The sequence below is a fragment of the Anneissia japonica genome, unplaced genomic scaffold (assembly GCF_011630105.1).
Source record: "Anneissia japonica isolate Jap-2015-1 unplaced genomic scaffold, ASM1163010v1 scaffold287712_len2945570_cov188, whole genome shotgun sequence".
Lineage (NCBI taxonomy): Eukaryota > Metazoa > Echinodermata > Crinoidea > Comatulida > Comatulidae > Anneissia > Anneissia japonica.
Window position 1 is genome coordinate 1,175,998 of NW_022704401.1, and position 21,352 is coordinate 1,197,349.

At 34.7% G+C, this 21,352-nt stretch overlaps 2 protein-coding genes across 4 annotated transcripts in view; one reads left to right on the forward strand and one right to left on the reverse strand.

Annotated features, from left to right (window-relative positions):
• Positions 1–5,231, forward strand: part of LOC117104641 (phosphatidylinositol N-acetylglucosaminyltransferase subunit A-like) — a gene marked incomplete in the record, with an annotated part of 29,215 nt that extends 23,984 nt beyond the window's left edge. For all 3 annotated transcript variants that reach the window (XM_033245519.1, XM_033245521.1, XM_033245520.1), the window contains 2 exon segments: positions 3,566–3,721; positions 4,733–5,231. In XM_033245519.1, the coding sequence (XP_033101410.1) occupies positions 3,566–3,721; positions 4,733–4,864 (288 nt within the window).
• Positions 5,232–16,792: 11,561 nt separating this feature from the next.
• LOC117104683 (protein PFC0760c-like) overlaps positions 16,793–21,352 on the reverse strand; it is a 32,055-nt gene continuing 27,495 nt past the window's right edge. The window contains exon 4 of the mRNA XM_033245567.1: positions 16,793–16,995. Within this exon, the coding sequence (XP_033101458.1) occupies positions 16,793–16,995 (203 nt within the window). The remainder of the gene's footprint in view (positions 16,996–21,352) is intronic.

Below are 21,352 nucleotides of genomic sequence, written 5' to 3' on the forward strand. Positions count from 1 at the left end.
GGTTAGTGTTAGGGTTAGAGTTAGGGTTAGGGTTAGGGTTAGGGTTAGGGTTAGGGTTGGGGTTAGGGTTAGGGTTGGGGGTGGGGGGGGGGGGGGGGTCGGTTGGTAGAACCAAGTCTTCTCGGATAAGGACTTAAAATGGAGGCCCACAGTATACATCTGGCTCATGTGCACTTTAAAGAACACATTGCATCTTTCGGAAGAGTAGTGGGTTACCCTGATGTTATGGTTCATTTCAGCCCCTGTCATGGCATGATGTGGACCTTAAGCACGTCTTTACGGCTGCTAGGTAGTCACAGACCACGCCCTGTCTCTTATACACATCTAGATGTGTATAAGAGACAGGCTATATGATCCTAAAGCAAATTGGGAACCACATTTATTACAGTAATTCTTTGCCATTTGTAGGTTTTAATCAAGATTTGCTGCAAGATCATATTCCACTGATTATAGGGAATATGATCCTATGGCAAATCTGGATGTAACCCTATAAATGGAACAAATGGAAAAGAATTAATGTAATAGAATGCAGTTCCCATTTGTATTGAGTGGAATTGTGAATGTGTGCAACCTGTCTCTTATACACATCTAGATGTGTATAAGAGACAGCACTGTACTTTCTATACTCTTTAGTGAACTTTGGTGAATAATCTGGTAAATTGAAAGCTAATAATTAGCCCCACATGATAGCAAATTAGTTCCGCTAAATGGGTTAAAATAATAAAAATGACCATTAGGCATTGGAATAGGGATTTAGTTCAACATTCTCAATTCTCGCACCCCCTCCCCCCAAGGCCATTTTGCAGCCCTAGACCAAAACCAGCCTACGTCCCTGTATTGGATTGTAATTTCTCAACACAGTCTTTTATGTGACGCAAATGAAAGCTATTTGTCTTCACTTAAACTTAACACATCTGGTAAGACTTGGTGAAATCAACATGGCAAGATGATGCATGCGATCCATTATCAGCATATCTAATGACCTTTCGCACATATTCCGCTAAATTTCTTGACTTTCATACCCGTAATGTTACAAATTATTTTTGTAATTTTCTTAATGTGTTAGAGACTATAGTTTTGACCCTGAGTACCAAGAAATGCCAAAAAAGAAACCCATCAAATTACAGAATGTATCCAATAAAAGATAAAAAGTATTTGCATACAAATATTAGGTTTGCATTACTATACTATAATAGAATATTTTTTAAATATACTGTTTTTTTTTTTTTTGCATTAGCATCAACTTAATGATGCCTACAGATCTAGTATTTTTTTTTTCATTAAAGTGATGTCTTACCACTCTAATTAGCTCGTCCTTCGGATGAGACACAATGCCTTTGGTCCCGTGTACATAATGGCTGCATGCATGAAAATGAACTCGCTAATTGGTAATGGGGAGTGTGCGAATTGTCTCCCAAAGTACTGGCTGATTCACTTCCTGCCATGTCAGCGATGTGTCGTATGACACGGATGTATTTGCAATCCTTGGCCTACGTGCCAACATATATCAAATTCATGGATGTAAATTGTCTCGTGTTGTGCTGGGGAAAGGGAATGTCGTCTAAAGATATTTAAATATTCAGGATCCTTGGCCTGTATGTCTATGTATGTATATATCAAATAAAATCTGCGGTTTAACTCATTAGGCGAAAACAAGGCATAAAAGTGTGTTGCCTTAAAAATCATTTTAACAGTTAAAAATGTGTGTAGATCAAAATGACAGATCTGTTAACACGTTGACTGCCAGACCTTTGTTTTTAGGTTTTGTGCTGTGTACCATAACAAGTATACATAATTTTTTAATAGTGTGTCTAATAAATTAGCGGGAAAATATTAGACGACGAGCAAACTTGTTGCTAGCAATGGGACAGTACTTTCTATTTTCTCTGCCAAATACAAGTTTTCTCGTCCACTTTTTACTTAAGTTGGTATATGTTCAGAGGGAGCCACCACTTGTGCAATTATTGTACTGCCAGTAACATAACACAACACACATGTATACATTATTTGTTAGTTATCGTCTAGGTGTATCTTCACCCAACTATCAGACGTTAAGTCTGTGGTTCTACAAGTATAACAATTAAGTAATAAATGCTAGAATGTTACCTTGTTTTAACAGGGATAGTCGTTAAAACTAGCACCCTCAGCAACACCCTGGGGGGCGAATATACTTGTGTTAATATGGAACAATCCACTCATCTTCTTTCTGATAAGTACACATAGACCAAATGAGCTTTGAAGGGCAAGGGTCTGGCAGCTTTTATTTGTCATCTCAGAAAAATGGTGCTTTTTTGGGGGGGGGGGGAGATGGGGGGGGGAGGGAAAATGGTGCTTTTTTTGTGGGGGGGGGGGGAGAGGAGATGTGATATAGTAACTTGCATTTTATCCCCTATTTTTGAAAAACAAATTAATGGAATTGATTAAAAATCATCATCATTATCATCATCAATCATCATCATTATCATCATCATCATCATCATCATAATATCATCATCGTTATTATATATTTTCAACACATTTAAAAATACGTTTTCTATTTTCACTTTAGCGTCCTCTATAGTACATTAAGATTTCTTGAAGGCTTATAAAAAAGATTCATTTGTTGTGGCTATAGAGGGCAGCAGAATAGTTCAATATCTGTGTAATGATTCATTGCACATGAAAAAGAGTACTGTGTACTGTCAGTTCATATAATCTTGTGCTGAGAAATGTCGCAACTATGAGGTCTCTCCACAAAATATTCATTTCACAATTTATACATTATACAGAATTGAAACAACATGGTTTGCCCTGGATAGGAAATGGGCAAGAGCCTAAACAAGATTTTCTCCCTGTCGTTTAGAATGAAATACAGTAATACAAAAAAAAATATTTAAAAAATTGATCAGATAAAAAGATATAAAGTACTTAACTAAATCCTTCTTGCAATAGGTTTGAACTAAAGAGGTAGTTCTTCCCAGTGTCTAACAAAGGACACAAAAACAGAGTTGAGAAAAATATTGCTTTTAGCTTTCCAGCAGGAGTTTAGCCAGAAATATGAAATAGGCCGTCCAAAATGGAAGCCAGTGGGCGTGGCAATGAGCCGATGGGCAGGCCACGCCCATATTTGGGAATCCCCACCGAATATTGGTACGAAAACAATGTACATTCCATGAATAAATGTTATTTTTATCAAACGTAAATATTATTTAGCTTTAGTGTAATGTAACATTCGATAGATTTGAAGAATATAAAGAATTTTCTAAAGGTAGACCAGGCCCAATTAGACTACGCCAAGCTGATTAGGCCAAGCCGTCCAAGCTGTCACGTAAATAATTGTAGGCCGTCCAAAAGACAGCCGGAAAGCTCGCTTTCTAAGCCTATGCTTTCCAATGAATAAACCTGCCCTCAAAACTCTCATTCTTGTGAGCACAATCTGTTAATGTTTATTAAGAATTTTGAAGCCAAGAATAAGCTGGTAATACCTGTATTTAAATATATCTTTATATTATACATAGATTTTGAGATAAGAACCAAAATAGATGAAGTCAAAGTTACAAATTTTTCTCTTATTTTTTTTTTCAAGATATATCACAGAGTTTCACAGGCAGAAAGTTTTACTCTTTCGGAGCGTATTGAGCGCTATGGCAACAGCAACCTTTTATTCTATATTTTCTTTTCACTTGTTGCCATTCTCAATTTCCTTCTTTTTAATCTTCTTGAGATTGTCTTTCCAAGAAAGGTAAGTTTGTGTCCCTAATTTTTTATTTATTTTTTTTTATTTTGGTAATTCAAGCTTTTTTTCTATTAAGGAGTACACATTATACAGCTTCTTGGTGTGCTATATGATCCTAAAGCAAATTGGGAACCACATTTATTACAGTAATTCTTTGCCATTTGTAGGTTTTAATCAAGATTTGCTGCAAGATCATATTCCACTGATTATAGGGAATATGATCCTATGGCAAATCTGGATGTAACCCTATAAATGGAACAAATGGAAAAGAATTAATGTAATAGAATGCAGTTCCCATTTGTATTGAGTGGAATTGTGAATGTGTGCAACATTCTGTTTTGAAGGGTGCCCTCTATAGTATGATATGTGCGGTTAATCCATTTTGTGTTTGCTAAATTGCCTGAGTGAAACATTTTTTTCTTGCTTTCCCTCACAAGACTAATTTCTATTGAACAAATTCCTTTAGCTGGACAAAACCCAATAAACTTAAAGGCCACGGTACAAATGGAATTGTAGTGCATGGCTGTAATAAATCAAAGTGTTGGTAATTGTGGGCACCACTTGCTTACTTAACATATGGTTTGTAAAATAAATCCATTTTGTGTTTAAAAAGAAATACTTGGAAACTCTTTCCCTCTTTCCTCATATATATTTTAAAAATGTGTGTAGCTTAAAGTGGCAGTTGTGTGTGTGTTAATAAAATAATTTAATGCAAGTTCACATTAAATCATGCTAATCCTATTCAAAATAACTTTTTCATCTTCATAATTTGATGGGAACCAACAATACATGTAGTGTAGCTACATGTATTGTTGGTTCCCATTGGGGTACAAACCAACAATAATGATTTTTTTTTAATTTAGCCATAACAAAAGCTATAAATAATAAATTTCTTCATAAATGGTTGGTTGATTGACTTAAGTTTGAGAAAACATAGAAGCACAATTAGAGAAAATGAGAGAGAGCAACTTTATACGTCACAAAATATGAAAGTTAAGTTTGTCTTCTGTTTTTCAGGATGTTGACCTAGTCCCATCATTTGTTGATGGTTATGTTTCAAATTGTGATGCAGAACCTGTGCTGAAAGAAAGGCTATACGATGGGCCTGCTAAAAGGACACGAAGTAAACAATCTGGGTCAACCAGTTGAGGGCGGTATACAAAGTCAATTTAGAAGTCATCTGTTATATTCATCATTTTTACAAGATTACAAAACATACACTTTTTTGTGAACACTTTCCTCCTCCTCAAAGATTACACTGTAAATTTATGATTTTTAGCATTTTGAGACCACCATTTTATCTTTTTCATTTTATTTTTTTCATAATAGAGTACAAACTTCACCCCCCCCCCAAACATCTGTACTGGTTCGGGCCACTCCTCGCCCATGATTCGGTTGGTAGAACCAAGTCTTCTTGGATAAGGACTTAAAATTTAGGTCCAGTGTATACATCTGGCTCGTGTGCACTTTAAAGAACCCATTTCATCTTTCGGAAGAGTAGGGGGTTACCCCGATGTTATGGTTCATTTCAGCCCCTGTTGTTGCAGAATGATGTGAACATGTATCTACCAAGAAGTGCCTCTTTACAGCTGCTAGGTAGTCACAGACCACGCCCATACGCAATTCAGCACAATGACGCTGCAAGTTATGGGTTATTCTCCTACCGTTACCTTTACCCCCACCCCAACTTCTAAAAGCTTATATGTTTTGTACTTTTTAGAAAATGATGAAAAATTATTGATAGTCCCTTACCATGATTTTGTAGAATTATTATATTTATATTATAATTACCGTATTTACATCAATTTATCTTTTCATATTAAATAGAGTACATGTGTCTACACTTTTAACCTCCTTCCTCCACCCCCAGCTTCCAAAAGCACATGTTTTGAACTTCTTTGAAAGCGATGAAAATTATGGATGGTTCCTTGCAATGATTTTGTAGAATTTTTATATCTATATTATAATTAGCATATTTATTTGAATAAATGTTCTGGGATGTTTATTGTTGAAAAGGGCTTTTGAAGGAGAATTTATTCGAGGGATGCATGTAATCTAGGAATACATCTTTGTTTTTTGGTGTAAAATAGATACGTATATACTCAAATAGAAGCCCTTAATTTCAGTGTAAATGTGGAACTAACAACATATAATTACCGTCGAAATGTGTTATCGTGTGATTGTCAACCAGGGTAGGAAAAATGTAATTTTACTGAAGTAGGACATTAATAGAATGTGTTAAAAAAATGTTGCTTCCATTAATTTTGTTTCTAGTCATTTAGGCAGAAAATATAAAAACACATTGAGGCTTTTATTTAAGGGGCCTTTATTCCTCTAGAAAGGGTGCTTATTTGAGGGGGATTTTTTTTCAAAGCGGGGCATTTATTCGAATAAATATGGTATTTAAAAAATATTGTTTTTAAGAATTTATATGTCTGTGTAAAACTTTTTTATTAAAAAATAAAAGCAATGATGAAATATCCAAAAAAGTGTGCACTGTATTTGATGATTAATGGTTTAGCTTAGAATGGCTAAAGTAGTGATAGCCGCGAGTTTACTGATCCGTGGAGATCATTGGGCCCACATTCAGTTTCATCCAGTTGCTCTCATTCGAAATATGGAAAAGCATCACTAAATGTACTGTATGTTAGACATTTAAACTGTGTGTTTCATAATACTTTAAAGAACTCTGTACATAGTACAGGAAAGGGATTTATGGGGATTTTATATCAGTTTATAGACCAATCTTCTCATATAATACATAGTTTGCCGGTGGTCTCATTCATTTTTTTTTCACTTTATTATAAAAAAACATTTAATATTGGTCGCAAATCATAGCCCAAAGGCCAATTTTTATGCAAGCCTAACAATTTTCATTATAAAATAGTCAGTTTCAAAGAATTTATTAATATTCTTGATTTAATCATTTACTGTAATCCTTTCCCTAAACTGCTGTGTGTTTGTGGTCACACAATAATAATGATGTGCTTTCTAATTTAAATTTGGTAGTTTTTAACTTTGTATAATTATTCCTTGTATACTGTATTTTGATTTGATTTGTCCATTTTAACGCAACTGTTGAAAACGCATTCAACAGTTTGAATTGGAATGCGCAATACAAGATATTATTATTATTACAATATACTGTACACACAATTTTACATAGCTGACACATTAAAATATCTAGATTAACAAGTGAAATTGATAGAAATTTTAACAATGAACTCTTAAATCATTAATCTTCATTTTTACAATTGTATCCTGTAAAATATGAAATGCAAATACCTTTCATCAATTGCCTGGTGTCTCCAAGTCATACATCAACCCTAATTAGTAGCTCTATTTTCATGGAGTTGTTAAAAAGCTAATGACTACTGTACTGAATATTAACCTCTACTCATAAATACAATCGAAATCAGATGCGAGCTTGTTTTTTATTTATTTTATATATTTATACCAGCAACAACGAACCAGCAGCAAATAAAATTTTGCCACTTCCTGGAGTATAAACACTATGTAGTAATTGTCAGATCATAATGTCCTTTTTCTACATTCAAAAAAACTTTTAAATATCGTCAGGACCACAATGGAAATAAATTTTAACTTTTTTGTGTTTTCCTCAGAATTCTGTTTTATCATGTTGTATTGTAGACCTATTGTTGTATATTTGTATGAGTTCCTAATAAAGTCAATCAGTCACAAAATCAATCAATCAATCAATCACAATTCAGCATTCCATTGCTCCTGTGATGTATTTTATTTGGAATTTTAATAAAACAGGTTATCTGTCTACCTACATGACAACAAGAAATGTATAATATTTCATTATTTTTATTGCATAAAGGGCAGTAGGCCTACTTAGATTAGATATTTTCTAAATGTTTTGACCATGAACAGTCCACATCTCATAACAAAGAACCATTAAATTATAGTTTATTCATTAATTTTGATTTTTAAAATTTGAAATATTACTTTGTTCTATGTCTTATTAAATGCAAAAGATAGTTTATTAAATGTCGGTGTCCCAAGTAGTACATCCATCTATTGTAACGTTTTCAGCAGTTATATATTCATGAGATCCTATCTTGTTCTACATGGCAACATGAAATGTACAGTATTACCTTCGTCATTTTCTGAAGTCTGATCATATTATTGTACTTTTTGACAGTGATTTGGAGAGTATTAGGTCTTACTTGGAAATAGTTTCCTTATCCATTTAGTCTTTACCTTTTGTATTCTAAATTAGGATGAAGAGGTGGTTTGCTGACTATCAATTGATTGTTGATCTGATAATGGCTTTTGTTAATTCTAGTATATTTGACTCCAGTTAAATTCCTAGTGATTTTTTCCCATGGTATGGACCAAAGTTGTTTTTATAATGTTTAATCAGTAGATTACTTAATGTTGAAAATCTCCTGAATGTAACGCGTGGAAAGTACTGTATTTTAGCACTCTATGGTGATATAAAGGGCAGCAAACATTTCATTTTCTTGGCCAACTTCAACATTACTTAAAAATTAAAAAAAATCATTTTTAATGTTGAAAAAGTCACGAATGTCGCTTGCCACTGTGACGTGTGGAAACTATTTTAACACTCTTTAGCTCTGGTGATATTGAGGGCAGCAAACAGTTCAGTTTTGATAACCAACTTCAACATTTCTTCAAAATAAAAAATAAAATACGCCTGACTGGAACAGTAGGCAATAATAAGTTGAATTGAAATGCCTTTTAGGAAATTTACGGAAGTCCGAAAGGTTGGAACCGCTGCGGACCATAAATTTTCCAACCTATCAGTAATGAATTAACAGTAAATAAAATCGACAATTATCAGACCACTTGGAGCCGTGTATCTGGACAGACAAAAATACTTAGTGATATCATTTGAAAAACAAATTAACCCTACGCATGTTGATTGGAAAAAAACAAGTATTCATTTTGTTAATGATTGCTTTTGAATACTTGGCATATTAAGACTATTATAGCCATAGATATACACCTGTCTACATCAGAGGGAGAGAGAGTCTACACGTAATTTGTTTATTTGAAGTTTTACTTTTATGCATAGATTTTATTTCTTTCTATTATTACTTTGTTTAATAATGTAATAATATTTATGATTAATTATATTATTATATAGTTCGTAGTAATGTGAATCATGTTTTAATAGTATGAGTTCAACAAAAAATATTTTTACAAGTTGTCTTTGTTTGTAACATATTATTTTGTTATATTTTGTTCTTTTATTATTAAAATTAACTTTTTATAATATCATTATTATTTCAGAATTAAAAATGGAATGAAATACCGGTAGTTTTTTCATTTTTGCCTAGTAAGTTTGTTACATTTTAAATCGTGTTATTGTGTTCTCAGTTGACTAATTTAATGTATTTCAATGCATTTAACCGTGAGTGATAAATTCAACATTCCACTGCTTATCGAATTCCGCTGTGCAATCTCGGTAATCGACTTCCAAATCTTCACATCATGCTATTTATTTTATATATTTTGTAGAGATTGTCTCGATAACAGAAAATTGAATAACACATATGTGTTATTTATATTTTATATCATGCTTTGAAACTGTTAATAATCTTACCACCCTAAGTGTTGATATAATAAAATAACACAGCTCAATTATACACCCTACAATTTCCTCGTAGTGCGCATACCGCGCGCACTGTGGCAATTTCGACGTCATTGTTGGTGATCCCGTTACGAAGATTTATACGTTAGCTTACCCACCTTCAAACAGATCATTTCAATTCAATCCAGCTGTCGTAAGAATGAAGAGCTGCAAATTTATGCTATAATACATCGACAGAGACATAGATCAATTGGTTTAACTGCTTTCGAAAAACAAACGTCATCACTCGTTAATATTAATGATGAGATCCTCTTTGCGACTATTATCCCATCGTATTTGCCTTCTACATCGAACTAAACGCAAGGTTGTTCACTAACGACCGCCTTTGATAATATTAATAGCGAATTCATATTTATATTTTAGCAGAAACCGGATTCCTAACAAAACACCAAAATGAATACATTGGCATTATTAAAAACCTATATAAGCAAATTTCCTCGTACGTAGCAAATAGTGATCCTAACACATCCCATTTTTTTAAATTTCTTTTACATCTAATAGCAAGTACCATACATTCATTCGCCACTTACAGAATAGCAAGGGGGAACAAGGCTGCAGATTTGCTTATTTTTATTTCTCGATTTACAGGTATGCCATACATGTTTCAAACACAGATGCCCGGGGACTAAATTAGAAAACATGGACTGTTGCGTTCTAAATGAAGCAAGAAACCTGCGAATACAGGATTGTATGATACGCTTGCACTTTCACCTCGAAGTTGCTCACCCCGGTTCACCCATTTCGCACGTTTGCACTATAAATAAAACACCCTTTCTTTTTAATGGCGCCGAATGTTCTTCCATTTACAAGAAACTACATTGTTAAACTCTTCTGCTCCACTGGCTTTAGCTGAATTGCATTTTTTTTTTGTTTCGTCATGAAAGGCCAATGTTGGTAACAGGCCTAGCAACATCTAACATTTAGACTATGAATAGACAGTGCAACCACCGCGTCTGAAACTTAAGCCCAGACTAACAAATTTTATTTGACAAAAATATGTGGCATGGCTAAATATGGTCATGATGACATCACATCATGACCATATATAGGCATAAAACAGTTTTTTTGTCAAAGAAATTCTGATAGTGTGTCCAGAGTTACTAGATGAGGCATAGTCCTGCGTCACGATACGAAGGTAAGCCAAATTTGGCTGACTACGCAAGAATCGGCGTACGACATCAAACTATAGGCAGACGACATCAAAGAATAATGAACCCAATATATGAGCTACGATATCTTAAAGCAATCCCTTAGCCAGGGGTTCGATGGGTTTGAAAGAAGTTTGTCAATTAGCTGGGAGTGAGAACAATTAAAAAAAATCGAGGGAGTAAAGCGACCGAGAGGTGGGGGGTTAGGGGGGAGGTGTAGTGTGTGTGGGAGCGGTGGATCCCCTCCCACAATAGAAAAAAAAAGTTCATTTTGGGGTTTTAAGTTTTGGTGCATATGCCTACCTGTAAAACAATTTTACTTGCAGAATTCTTATATAGAGTAATACTCCAAGAAATGAGATATGACATTGTTTTTTTGATTCAATATTTTGACATTTATTATTTCATCTTCAGGAATAAAGGAAATTGCTAAGCAATGGGAAAGAGTTAAATTTACTCTTGTGAAGTTGATGATTGATTGATGATCTAAATTTGGGCGAAATTCGCTCCTCTTGGGTAGAATTAGGTATTAAAACTACCAGGCTTGCCACTTTACATAATTCTGATTATCGATTTTCTAATGAGATAGCTCCCTGTGTTTTTGTTAAGTTTTCTTTAAAAGTTTTTTTTTTTTTTTCTTTTTTTTTTTTGGCCCCATCGACGTCCGGCATGAGAAAATGATTGTTGAGCGGGTGAGCGTGAGACGAGGCGCTGTGACTGGAAATGCCTTTTTGAATTATTATTAAAAAGTACCGTTTGCATGGACATCTGAGGTGTTCTATCTTTAAAATTTAGCCAAGCCATGGTTGGACTGATGTTGGTAAGGTTTCAAAGTGCCCTTTTCTGACAAAATTAGAACCCTTTAATAATCTTGCCTAGGGGCGTGTAAAGCAGTTGCCTGACAATCTAAAATATAATAATTGTACGCGCTATTATTAGGACCTAATATAGCGTTACGTGCTTATACGAGTACTGTACTTTTAACGATAGAACATAAAATGTAATATTGTATACGCTAGCACTAACACAAGCGACAAGCCTGGTTTTCATCAAATCTCTAAACGACGTTGATTGGCAGTCATATCAGTAACGATTGTAGCAACAATGTACCGATTTTATGGAAACGAGGATTTCGATGCAGGCTAGGCCACGGGTCGTAAATGTCCGCTTTAACGATTGGATTGAGCATGGAGGAATTAGAATTGAGTACGTCCACATCGGGTGCAATTTGCTAGGATAACTCCGTCATTAGCGCCATCCTAATAAGTGCAGATGAGGGAATTCACCGCATTACGATCTGTATATATAGCTACTGTTAAAAGTGCAAAAAGTGATATAATGTGCAATCATGCGTTTCTGAGCAATGCAACCCATAGCAGAATTAGTAGTCTACAAAATAGATAAGGGAATAATTGAATGAAAAGCTCACAGCTGGCTTTTAGACTGCTGTAAACATATTGTTGATTCCTTAATTTCTTAGACCTACTTTAATAAAATAGTCTATTCTGATTTGTTAATATTTTTGTTGGACAAGACATTTGTATTTCACATGGCGCTTACGATTTAACAAAGGCCTAGTTATGCCTTCGTATCGGCAGCCTAGGCGTTTTAAATTAACAACTTACCAATGGTTGTAGTACGGGTATGGGGTCACATCTCAACGTAGGCCTACATGTTTGCGTCGAAGCCCTTATATTATAGCCCTTTTATTATAATACTGTAATATTATTTGCGTCTATCGGCAGTCAGGCCTTTTAAATTAACAACTTACCAATCGTAGTTATATTGGGTGTGGGGGGGGGGTCACATCCAATCAGTGATTTAACGAAGGAGGCGGAAGCGCCTGGACAGCAGCCTTTTAGGGGCACCATACACTGGGGGCGGGGCTGCGACCGGGCCCCGGTGGGATCTGGCGTTTTTACCGTTCTAAGACAAATTTTTTATTTCTTTTCAACGTTTATGCATCATGATGTGACCCAAAAAAAGCATCCTTAATTTTAACTAAGATATCCCTAATATTATTACAGTAAATACCACAGACTTTGTCTTGAAAAAAGGCCAATGGCACAGCAAAAATGAATTTTTGCTGTGCCATTGAGACAGTGAGAGCTCATAGCCGTTACGCCACTGATACCAATGTTTACAATGATGATATTCAAACGTTACGGAGATGCGGCATTTTTACGGTACAAGTCCAAGAGCCTCGAGAGACCGTGTAGTGGGCCCAGGGAGAGACTGACTAGTATTTGGCTTACCGATTTCTGAATTGGCAACGTACTAATATTGTGGTCTGAAATCACAAATCTGGCCATAGGCTTACTAAGACATAATAACTCTCCCCGTGAATCCTACCAGGGATTTTTAATCCGGGAACCTGTTCGAGGCTCTAGTCGGCCCCTTGGATTCGGGACCCCCTGTCGGCAAATTTCTAGAGCCACCGCTGGTGTTTCGATGCCCTTATAGGTCTAGTATAATAGAATAATTCGTATTCGATGCAAATATTATTTGCGTCTTTATAAGCCCCATGACATCTCCTCAATCCCGGCGCATTTGTCAACCTCCTCAGCATAGGCCTAATGCTTTCGCTCCTGTTATGTGACGCACCTTAAACAAAATCGCATATATTTCTGTTAACACACATATGAACTCTGTCAACTCCGACTTATTATAGTAGGCTCCTGTGGATAATATAATCTATGCAGAGTGTGGGAGATTGCTCGGAAGGTGCTGTGTGTATTTTACTTGAAATTAATTCAATATACGCAACATTGACGCGTTCATTGAAGAAGGCTAGTTACAGTGGGGAAGGAGTTGATAAAGTACTTTTTAATCGTCGTGGTATAATTTGGCTTGAGAATTGTGTAGGCATTTTGTGTTAGTTGATGTTACACACACTACAAATTTCATTCACACATTGAGAACGTCTTTAGATGATTTACTTAATGTAACCTAACCTGGAGAAATTTACTATGTGAACGTAAACACGTGGTACACTAAAGCTTGGTTTTCGTACAATCGCTACACGCTATCGTCGACAGCTTTCGGCGATGGTCATTGATTCTGTCGACAACGATGGCATTGAAAACACTGTAGCGACAGTGTAGCGATTTTAAGGAAACCAGGCCTGACGTTGGTTCAAACTCTAGAGCGAAACACAGCAACGTTACTGCGCATTGCTAGTAGTAGCATCGCTTGCGTTTGTTTCAACGCGTCTACCAATTCTTAAGGCCTGTCCCCACACTATCATATTTTATGTGACAAATAAGAGTGATATGCCCATATTTGGGAGTAATATGATATCATGTCCATATGTGAGCACGTCACACAAATTGGACACAATAAATTTGATTGTGTGGACAGTGAATTCAAAGTAATTGAATCTGAAGAGGTAGAGGCCCGGGCCACGGTGGATCTCTAAAACTATGGAAATGATTATTGTTTACGCTGTGTAAATTAAGAATGTGAAAGGAAAAGTATGTTCATAAAATAATTAACTATGAATTTAGTTTTAGTACATATTGTAAACATGTAATTTGACAATACAGAATACAGAATTTATCCACTTAGCCTACTTTAGCTTATGCCTACAGTGTTCTCAATATATATTGCTCTATGGAATCTCCCAAATGATAAGCAAACAAGTTTCAAATCTATGACATTAATCATTTTAAATTTCAATATCGAATCCTCTGAAGTCTCATACTTTCAATGCTTATTATTCATGTTTACCTTACGTGTAATTTCAGGTTTAATATTTCACAGGCTGCACTAATGCCATAAATATATTTCAATTCTATGGTAAAATCAGGAAAACACCACAAATTAAATCAAATCGCTCGTTTAAAAGGATCAAATGCGTTATCAACTTGCAATGAGACAAATGTCAAAACAATATTTTATTCGTCTGTTAAAGCGTTGTTTTCATAAAATCGCTACACACTATCGCCGACAGCTTTCTGCGACGCTGATTGGTCGGTCGGATACATTTCACTTTTGTTGTAAAATCAGGAAAACTCTACAAATTAAATCAAATCGCTTGTTTAAAGGACCAAATGAGTTATTAACTTGCAATGAGAAAATTGTCAAAACAATATTGTATTCGTCTGTTAAAACCTAGATGTCATTAAATCGCTACACTCAATCGCCGACGACAGCTTTTGGCGACGCTGATTGGTCGGTCAAATCGAGAAACCTTCCCGATTGCATCCGGGGACAGCTACGCAGTGTAATAATGCATTGGAAACACTACTCGTTTTTTTAATTGAAAGCGTATAACCTTTTTAATACACAAAATATGCAAACTCATATATTTAATTTTATTTTTCATTTAACTCAACACTGACAGTATAGCCTATATTTTACCTTTTTTTCATTTTCTTGAAAATGAAATCAGGCCTATCATGGACGGAATTAGAGGGGAAGGGTGTAAACAGGGGAGCATCTATCTCGGTGTTAATTCAAATCATGTGAAATTTCTAGTAGCCCTCCCTAACGAATAATCTTGGATCAGCCCCTGACTATAATTAGTGTAGGCCTACATTATAACTGGTAATTTCCAGTGGAGGAGCCAGGAATTTGAAATAGAGGGGGGCCCAGGGAGAGACTTTGACAGATGGAGGATCTATACTACCTTAGCCCCAGCATGGTTGGGGCTGAAGTAAGAAATGTCACGTCTAGATGGCCGGAAATGGCACTCTCAGATTTAAAATTTGAATCATTTTCTTTTTTATCCATTTTTTTTACAATTTTTAAAAAATTAGGAGGGGGGCTGGGCCCCCTTTAATCCGCCACTGCTTTCACTGATCAGTATATGTGTATAATTATTAATGAACCACTTTAGTTTACTGAAAGTGTTATTCAGTATTTATATTTAATCATTATATTTCTTGTTCAAGCGGATAAAATCTAACACATTTAACACTTGATATCACAAGTACCTTTTTCGCATTCTTGTGAAAAAATATTATAAGGCCCTTGTGGCCAATGGTATTAACCTTGCAATAATGTTAATGGATAAAAAAAACACAATGTAAGCCTGGTATAAAATTTACTTACGCAGGACGGGGACTTTCATCCCTTTCGTTCATCTTAATTCGTTCTACAACTAATAATAATAAATGTAGCCACTGAAAATATATCAGTTATTGGCAGCCATTGACTAGAATATCTAGTTGGCATATTACATCTCATGATAATCTTAGATTATATTATATTTAACAATCCTGTATTATATTACATTATATTATGTTGTAAATACATATTGATTAGAAAAATTAGCCATTATTTTGAAATATTCAAATTAATTTAACCATTTAAAAGAAAATCCTGCAGTCGTGCATTTTTTTTATAGATTTTATACTTACCATTCCTTTCTTTTTCTCTTCCCTCCAATTAGGCTGAGCTACTTATATTAATATTAATATTTCTACCAATTTTATTCTACGAATTTAGTCTTTAATTCTCATTTTCCCTTTCTTTCTTTCTTTTCTTTCTTGTCTTTCCTTTCTTTCCTTAGTTTTCTTTTCATTTCTTTCCTTGTCTTTCTTTTTATTTGTCATCAATTACTTTTTCTTTCGTTTTCTTTCTGTTGTTTCTATACACTGTACTTTATTTTTTTTATCTATTTTTCCTTTCTTTCTTACGTTTTGTTTCTTTTCTTTCTTTATTCTTTCTTTTTCTTCTCTTTCCTTTTGTGTTCTTTTCTTTCCTTTTGTTTTCTTTCTCTTTTAGTTTCTTTTCTTTCTCATTTTCTTTTTTCATATCTTTCCTTTTTTCCCCTTTCTTTCCTTTACTTTTATTTCATTTCTTTCTTTTATTCTTTCTTTTTATTTTTTCTTTTCTTTTTCTTCGTATTCTTATCTTTTCTTTCGTTTTTTTTCTTTCTTAGTTTCTTTTCTTTCTTTCCTTTACCTTATTTTTTGTCTTTCTCTGACTTTCTTTTCTTTCTTTCTTTCTTTCTTTTTCTTTTCATTTCTTTGGTGTTAGTACCTTTTCTTTTTCCTTCTTCTTTTCCTTTTTTTTTTCTTTGCCTTAATTCTCTTATTTCATATTCCTTCACATCCTTCACAAGCAACTCAAGCCTAACTTGGAGAGAAGAAAAATAAAAGAAGCTATAGCTAGACATATCTATTATATCTATTAAAACTTACGTTTTAGAAAACAGTCTCTGATGAATTGATTTCTTGAGAGTCCACTAAAAGCTGTGGCTCTCTCAATAATTGATGTGGTTTTTTTTACCACGTTTACTTACTCTTGTCCAATGAATTTTTACATGGATTTGAGTTTTCACGCCTTATTACATGAGCGATCCAGTTTACTTGTTGTTGGCTGTAAAAGTCTTGTATAGGAATGGTCTTTACAATTGAGAATTTTAAATGACCAGTCGACATCGTCGTCAGGTTCTTCCTCCACTCGTTCTTCTTCCTCTTCATCGATACTGGGCACACGACATGCTACTTCTGGAGACCTTTGTCTTTCGAACCCGTTAACTATTATAGACATTAGAAAGTAGTTATATGTAGAGTTGAGCTTGTTAAGTTCACTTTGGAGTGGTCTCCATGAGTGACACCCGTAGGTCAGTCTTGATCTAGCGAGGCCGTTGAGGAAGGTGACTCTGGTTGACGTACCGGTAATGTTATAAAAGGTATGAAATGATGGTTATTGCTCACTCAACGTGCCTTTCTACGTGTTAGCTACCAAGACTTGTTCCCACATGTTAATTTAATTTTCCGACTGACAAAAATCCAATTGCAAGACACTTTTTTGCAAAACTATCATCCGGCTTCGTCCCCCATTTATTGTAAGCTCGGTGTTTCTAACTCAGTAACCTATAATGGCCTCATGATCCGACTGATGTTAAATCGTCAACATGTCCAGCACAGGATTAGAAAATGCCAAATGGGCTTTTTAAATATCTACTAAGTATTGAATGTGTAAAAACGGTTTATCCAAAGTTAAATCGATAATGCTACCTTTAATATATGGATGTCAAATGTCAGATACTACGGTATATGTAGAATTGAGAAGTCCCGCTAAGTAAATTTATTAATACTATGGTCTAGTCCTATACGATGCACAATACTGCATAACATATTTTAGATGACCGAAGTACGATGTCTAGTCTAATAAATCAACTGAATTTTTTAAGCAGGCCTACTAAATGAAGGAAAGCATGGTCATCTTATATTTTTTAATAAGCCAACGGCAACTACCCACCGACCTAGTTTATCACCCGCTCCCTCATCACTTTTGGGAAAAATCTGATTTTTTTTTTTTTTTTTTTTCTTTTTTCAATCAACATATATTTTCATTTCAAACGGTCCTTTTTCCATCTTTTTTCACTTGAAAAGCTCAGGGTTTCTTGCAAATATGCTTACTGGTACAACAAAAACATATTTTTTTAAATATAAATTTGATTCCATTCTTATATATGTGTCTCTAACCATTAATTTACTTGTGATCATTGGTAAAATGGAGGCGGGATTAGCAAAAAAAAAAAAAAAAAAACTCCCTCCCTCACCAGTTTTTATTCTTTGATAATAATTTTTTTTATGGGGCCTTAATGGTATTGTTTTACACGTGAAATTATTGTTATAATAAATGCCTTTTGACGGGGGCGGATCCAGAATTTTTCCAAACGGTGGAGTGGGGTGGGGGCACAACAGTCTCAGAATAGGTGAGTGAGTAGCACATAACATTGATTTTTATTGAAAATTTTAAAATTTAGGGGAAAAATTATGGGGGTGGGGGGAGAGGAACGTGCCCCCCCCCCTACTCTCCCCTGCTTTTTATGTCTTTATTTTTTGGTTATTTGTGAAATTTACGAGTGCGGCGTGCCGCTGTTATAATTATCGTACCTTCAAATAAAAAAAAATAATTGTTATTATATGAGCGCGATAAACGAACGCAAAAATATGGTTATTATTCGATTTGGTATTTATTTGTTCAAACGTCAAAATTAATCGTGATAATTCACAGGAATGTTTGGCTAAGTAATAATTCAAATGTGTTCTATACGGTACGTCACCAAGCACATCTTTGTATTACAAAGAGTTGTTATAGTCACAACTCCATGTGTTAACAAATCTTCTCTGTGTACATTTGTACAAAAAAAAAACTGCTTCATACCCAATACCGTAAAACCTCGAATAGAAGCCCAATGGGCTTCTTCTCGTGAAGAAGCCCATCTCGAATTGAAGCCCAAACTTAAATTTGTAAAAATAGCCTCGGTATATATAGCATGGGTATTTTTTTTTCGAAATAGTACAGTACCGGTACATACACTGTATGAATTTCAAAGCAACAAAATAAATTAAAAACACGCTTGGATTATACAGTAGTTTAGGTGATTTAATGCTGGTTAATACACTCCATGCTTCAGATTGGTGTTACAATGGCCCTATTTATTGTTTTATAGTAGTAATTTCCACAATGTACAGCATTAATTTTGAAAAGAAGCCCCCCCCCGCGCCACCCCACACCTCTTTACTTTGCAAAAGTAAAGAGGTGGCGGGGCTTTTTGAAAAGAAGCCCATCTCAAAAAAGAGAAGGTTGTTTTATTAATATTGCAATTCTATTTATCTTTTGACGCGTTGAGTTAATGGTTTTATATTTCAATTTGTTTTATGAATGATTTATGATTTCTTTGAATTGATTTAGGCCTAGTGCATTACAGAAACAATATCCAAATGTGATGATAATTGTCACGTAAAAAGCACTTAAAGCCCCTTAAACTGATTGCTAGCTGTTCGTATTAGGAGGCCTAGCCCATGATTTACAACCACTGTATCTGATAAATGGGATACATCTTGATAGTATAAAGCACTTTATACTGTTCATCTACAATTGTGTGTTCTTTATTGTTAATGTTGTTTTTGGTAGAGTATTAATTGTTATTTACTTCATCCTCTGGTTTTGTTATAGGTTCCGAATCATGTGGAAACAAAAACATGTATGTCATGATTCTCACAAAACGGCACGAACACGAGAGATGTATATCACAAAAATGATGAAAGGGAAGACATCAGTTATGAGATGAGCACGCTTTCCGCATCCGACGACAGTTCATTTACACAGACAACGGCAGTTCAAAGAACGAAGTTGGAGGTTCAATGTTAGTTCCGAATCCTAAATCTTGTTAAAATACACATGAATAAGATTTAAGTTTAAAGTAACATTGTGTTGAGGAATAAAATCAACTTATTATTTTAATATTTTTGTCTATTTTTATTAAGTTAGTTCAATTAAAAATTGAACGACAAAATAGTTTTCTATTAAACAGAGGCACAATTTCATTACCGTATTTACAGATTCTTAAATTGGTCGTAATCAAATTAGAGTTTCGTAGTCTGCATATCAGCGAGACTGAATTGTTTTGATCAGCAGTTTTATTTGGAATTGATAACTTGTATGAGTGTTGTAAGTACAGTAATAAGCAAATCAATGTTATAATTGATGTTTTTATAGTTTCTGCTATATCTTTAACAGAAAATGTTAAGGATTTGCGTCATTGGGTAGCAAGTTCACCTGAACAAGAATTATACCTATTCAAATCCACCTGGGTGTGATTTTCTAGGTAGGTAGGCGATCTATTAGCCGTGCAGAAAATCAGAGACACTCTACTTGTAAATGTAGCGTTGAGCGATTACAGGATGATTCATGCGTTTACTAACCAAGGTTACAATTTTAACATAATTGATTTACACCAAAATTTTAATTTTAGTTCGATTTATTATCGTCCACGTATATTTCTTACCCTCATTTGTAATGGATCGTTGATTTTCTCTCGTTTAAAAACAAGTAACGAATTAGCTGGTGATTTTTATGTTTGTGTGATACATTCATGATTAACGTTTTATTTTTGGTTCCAAAAAGAAACGGTAAAAACACTGACAGCGTGAGCTAGAGCTGAGTTAACTCTTTTATTGAGTCGAATGGCCGAGCGGTAGGGGTGCAGCAACGTACAGCCATACTATTTATTTTTTCATTTATTTCTTCTTTACACTGGTTGACCTGGTCAGTGTAAAAAATAATTTTATCTTCCATGGCCCAGCAACACATAGGCCTACAATAAAATATATATAATATTAAAAAAACAAAAAATCAGATTGACCACATCACAATAAATAGAAAATGGAGGACATCCCTTCAAGATGTCAAGGCAAAAAGAGGTGCTGATGTGGGAAGTGATCATCACTTACTGGCAAGCCAAATTAAATTAAAATTACGTAAAACGTCAAACAAAAAGCCAGAAATTCTCTTTAACACTCAGAGGCTGAGAGACCCAGTCACTATAAACATCTTTGAAATCAATCTCAAGAATAGTTTTGAAGTACTAGAAGAGCTACCGACTGAGGACATTGAGAGTGGCTGGACAAAATTTAAACAGGCTTTTACAGAGACAAGCAGTTTGGTCCTAGGGCAAAAGAAAAAGCATGGAAAACATGGATGACACCAAAATCATGGAATCTTATCGAAGAGAGAAAGAAACTGAAACAAGAAATTCTCTCAAGAAAGGGAAACTTTATGAGAGATAATACGTATAAACGGAAGAATAAACAAGTGAAGAAGAGTGTGAAAGAAGATAAACAACAATTCTTTGAAGAACAAACGAAAGAAGCGGAAAAAGCAGCCAACAGAGGAGATCTAGGTACATTATACAAAATTACAAAATCTCTCATAGGATCGTACCAAATAAATTCGTCTTCAACTGTAAAATGAAAAGACGGAACAAGAATTACAAAACAAGAAGAGGTGTCAAAGAGGTGGAAAGAACATTTTCAGGAGGTATTAAATAGAGAACCACCAATCGAAGAGGCAATCATTAACCTAGATATGCAGAACCAC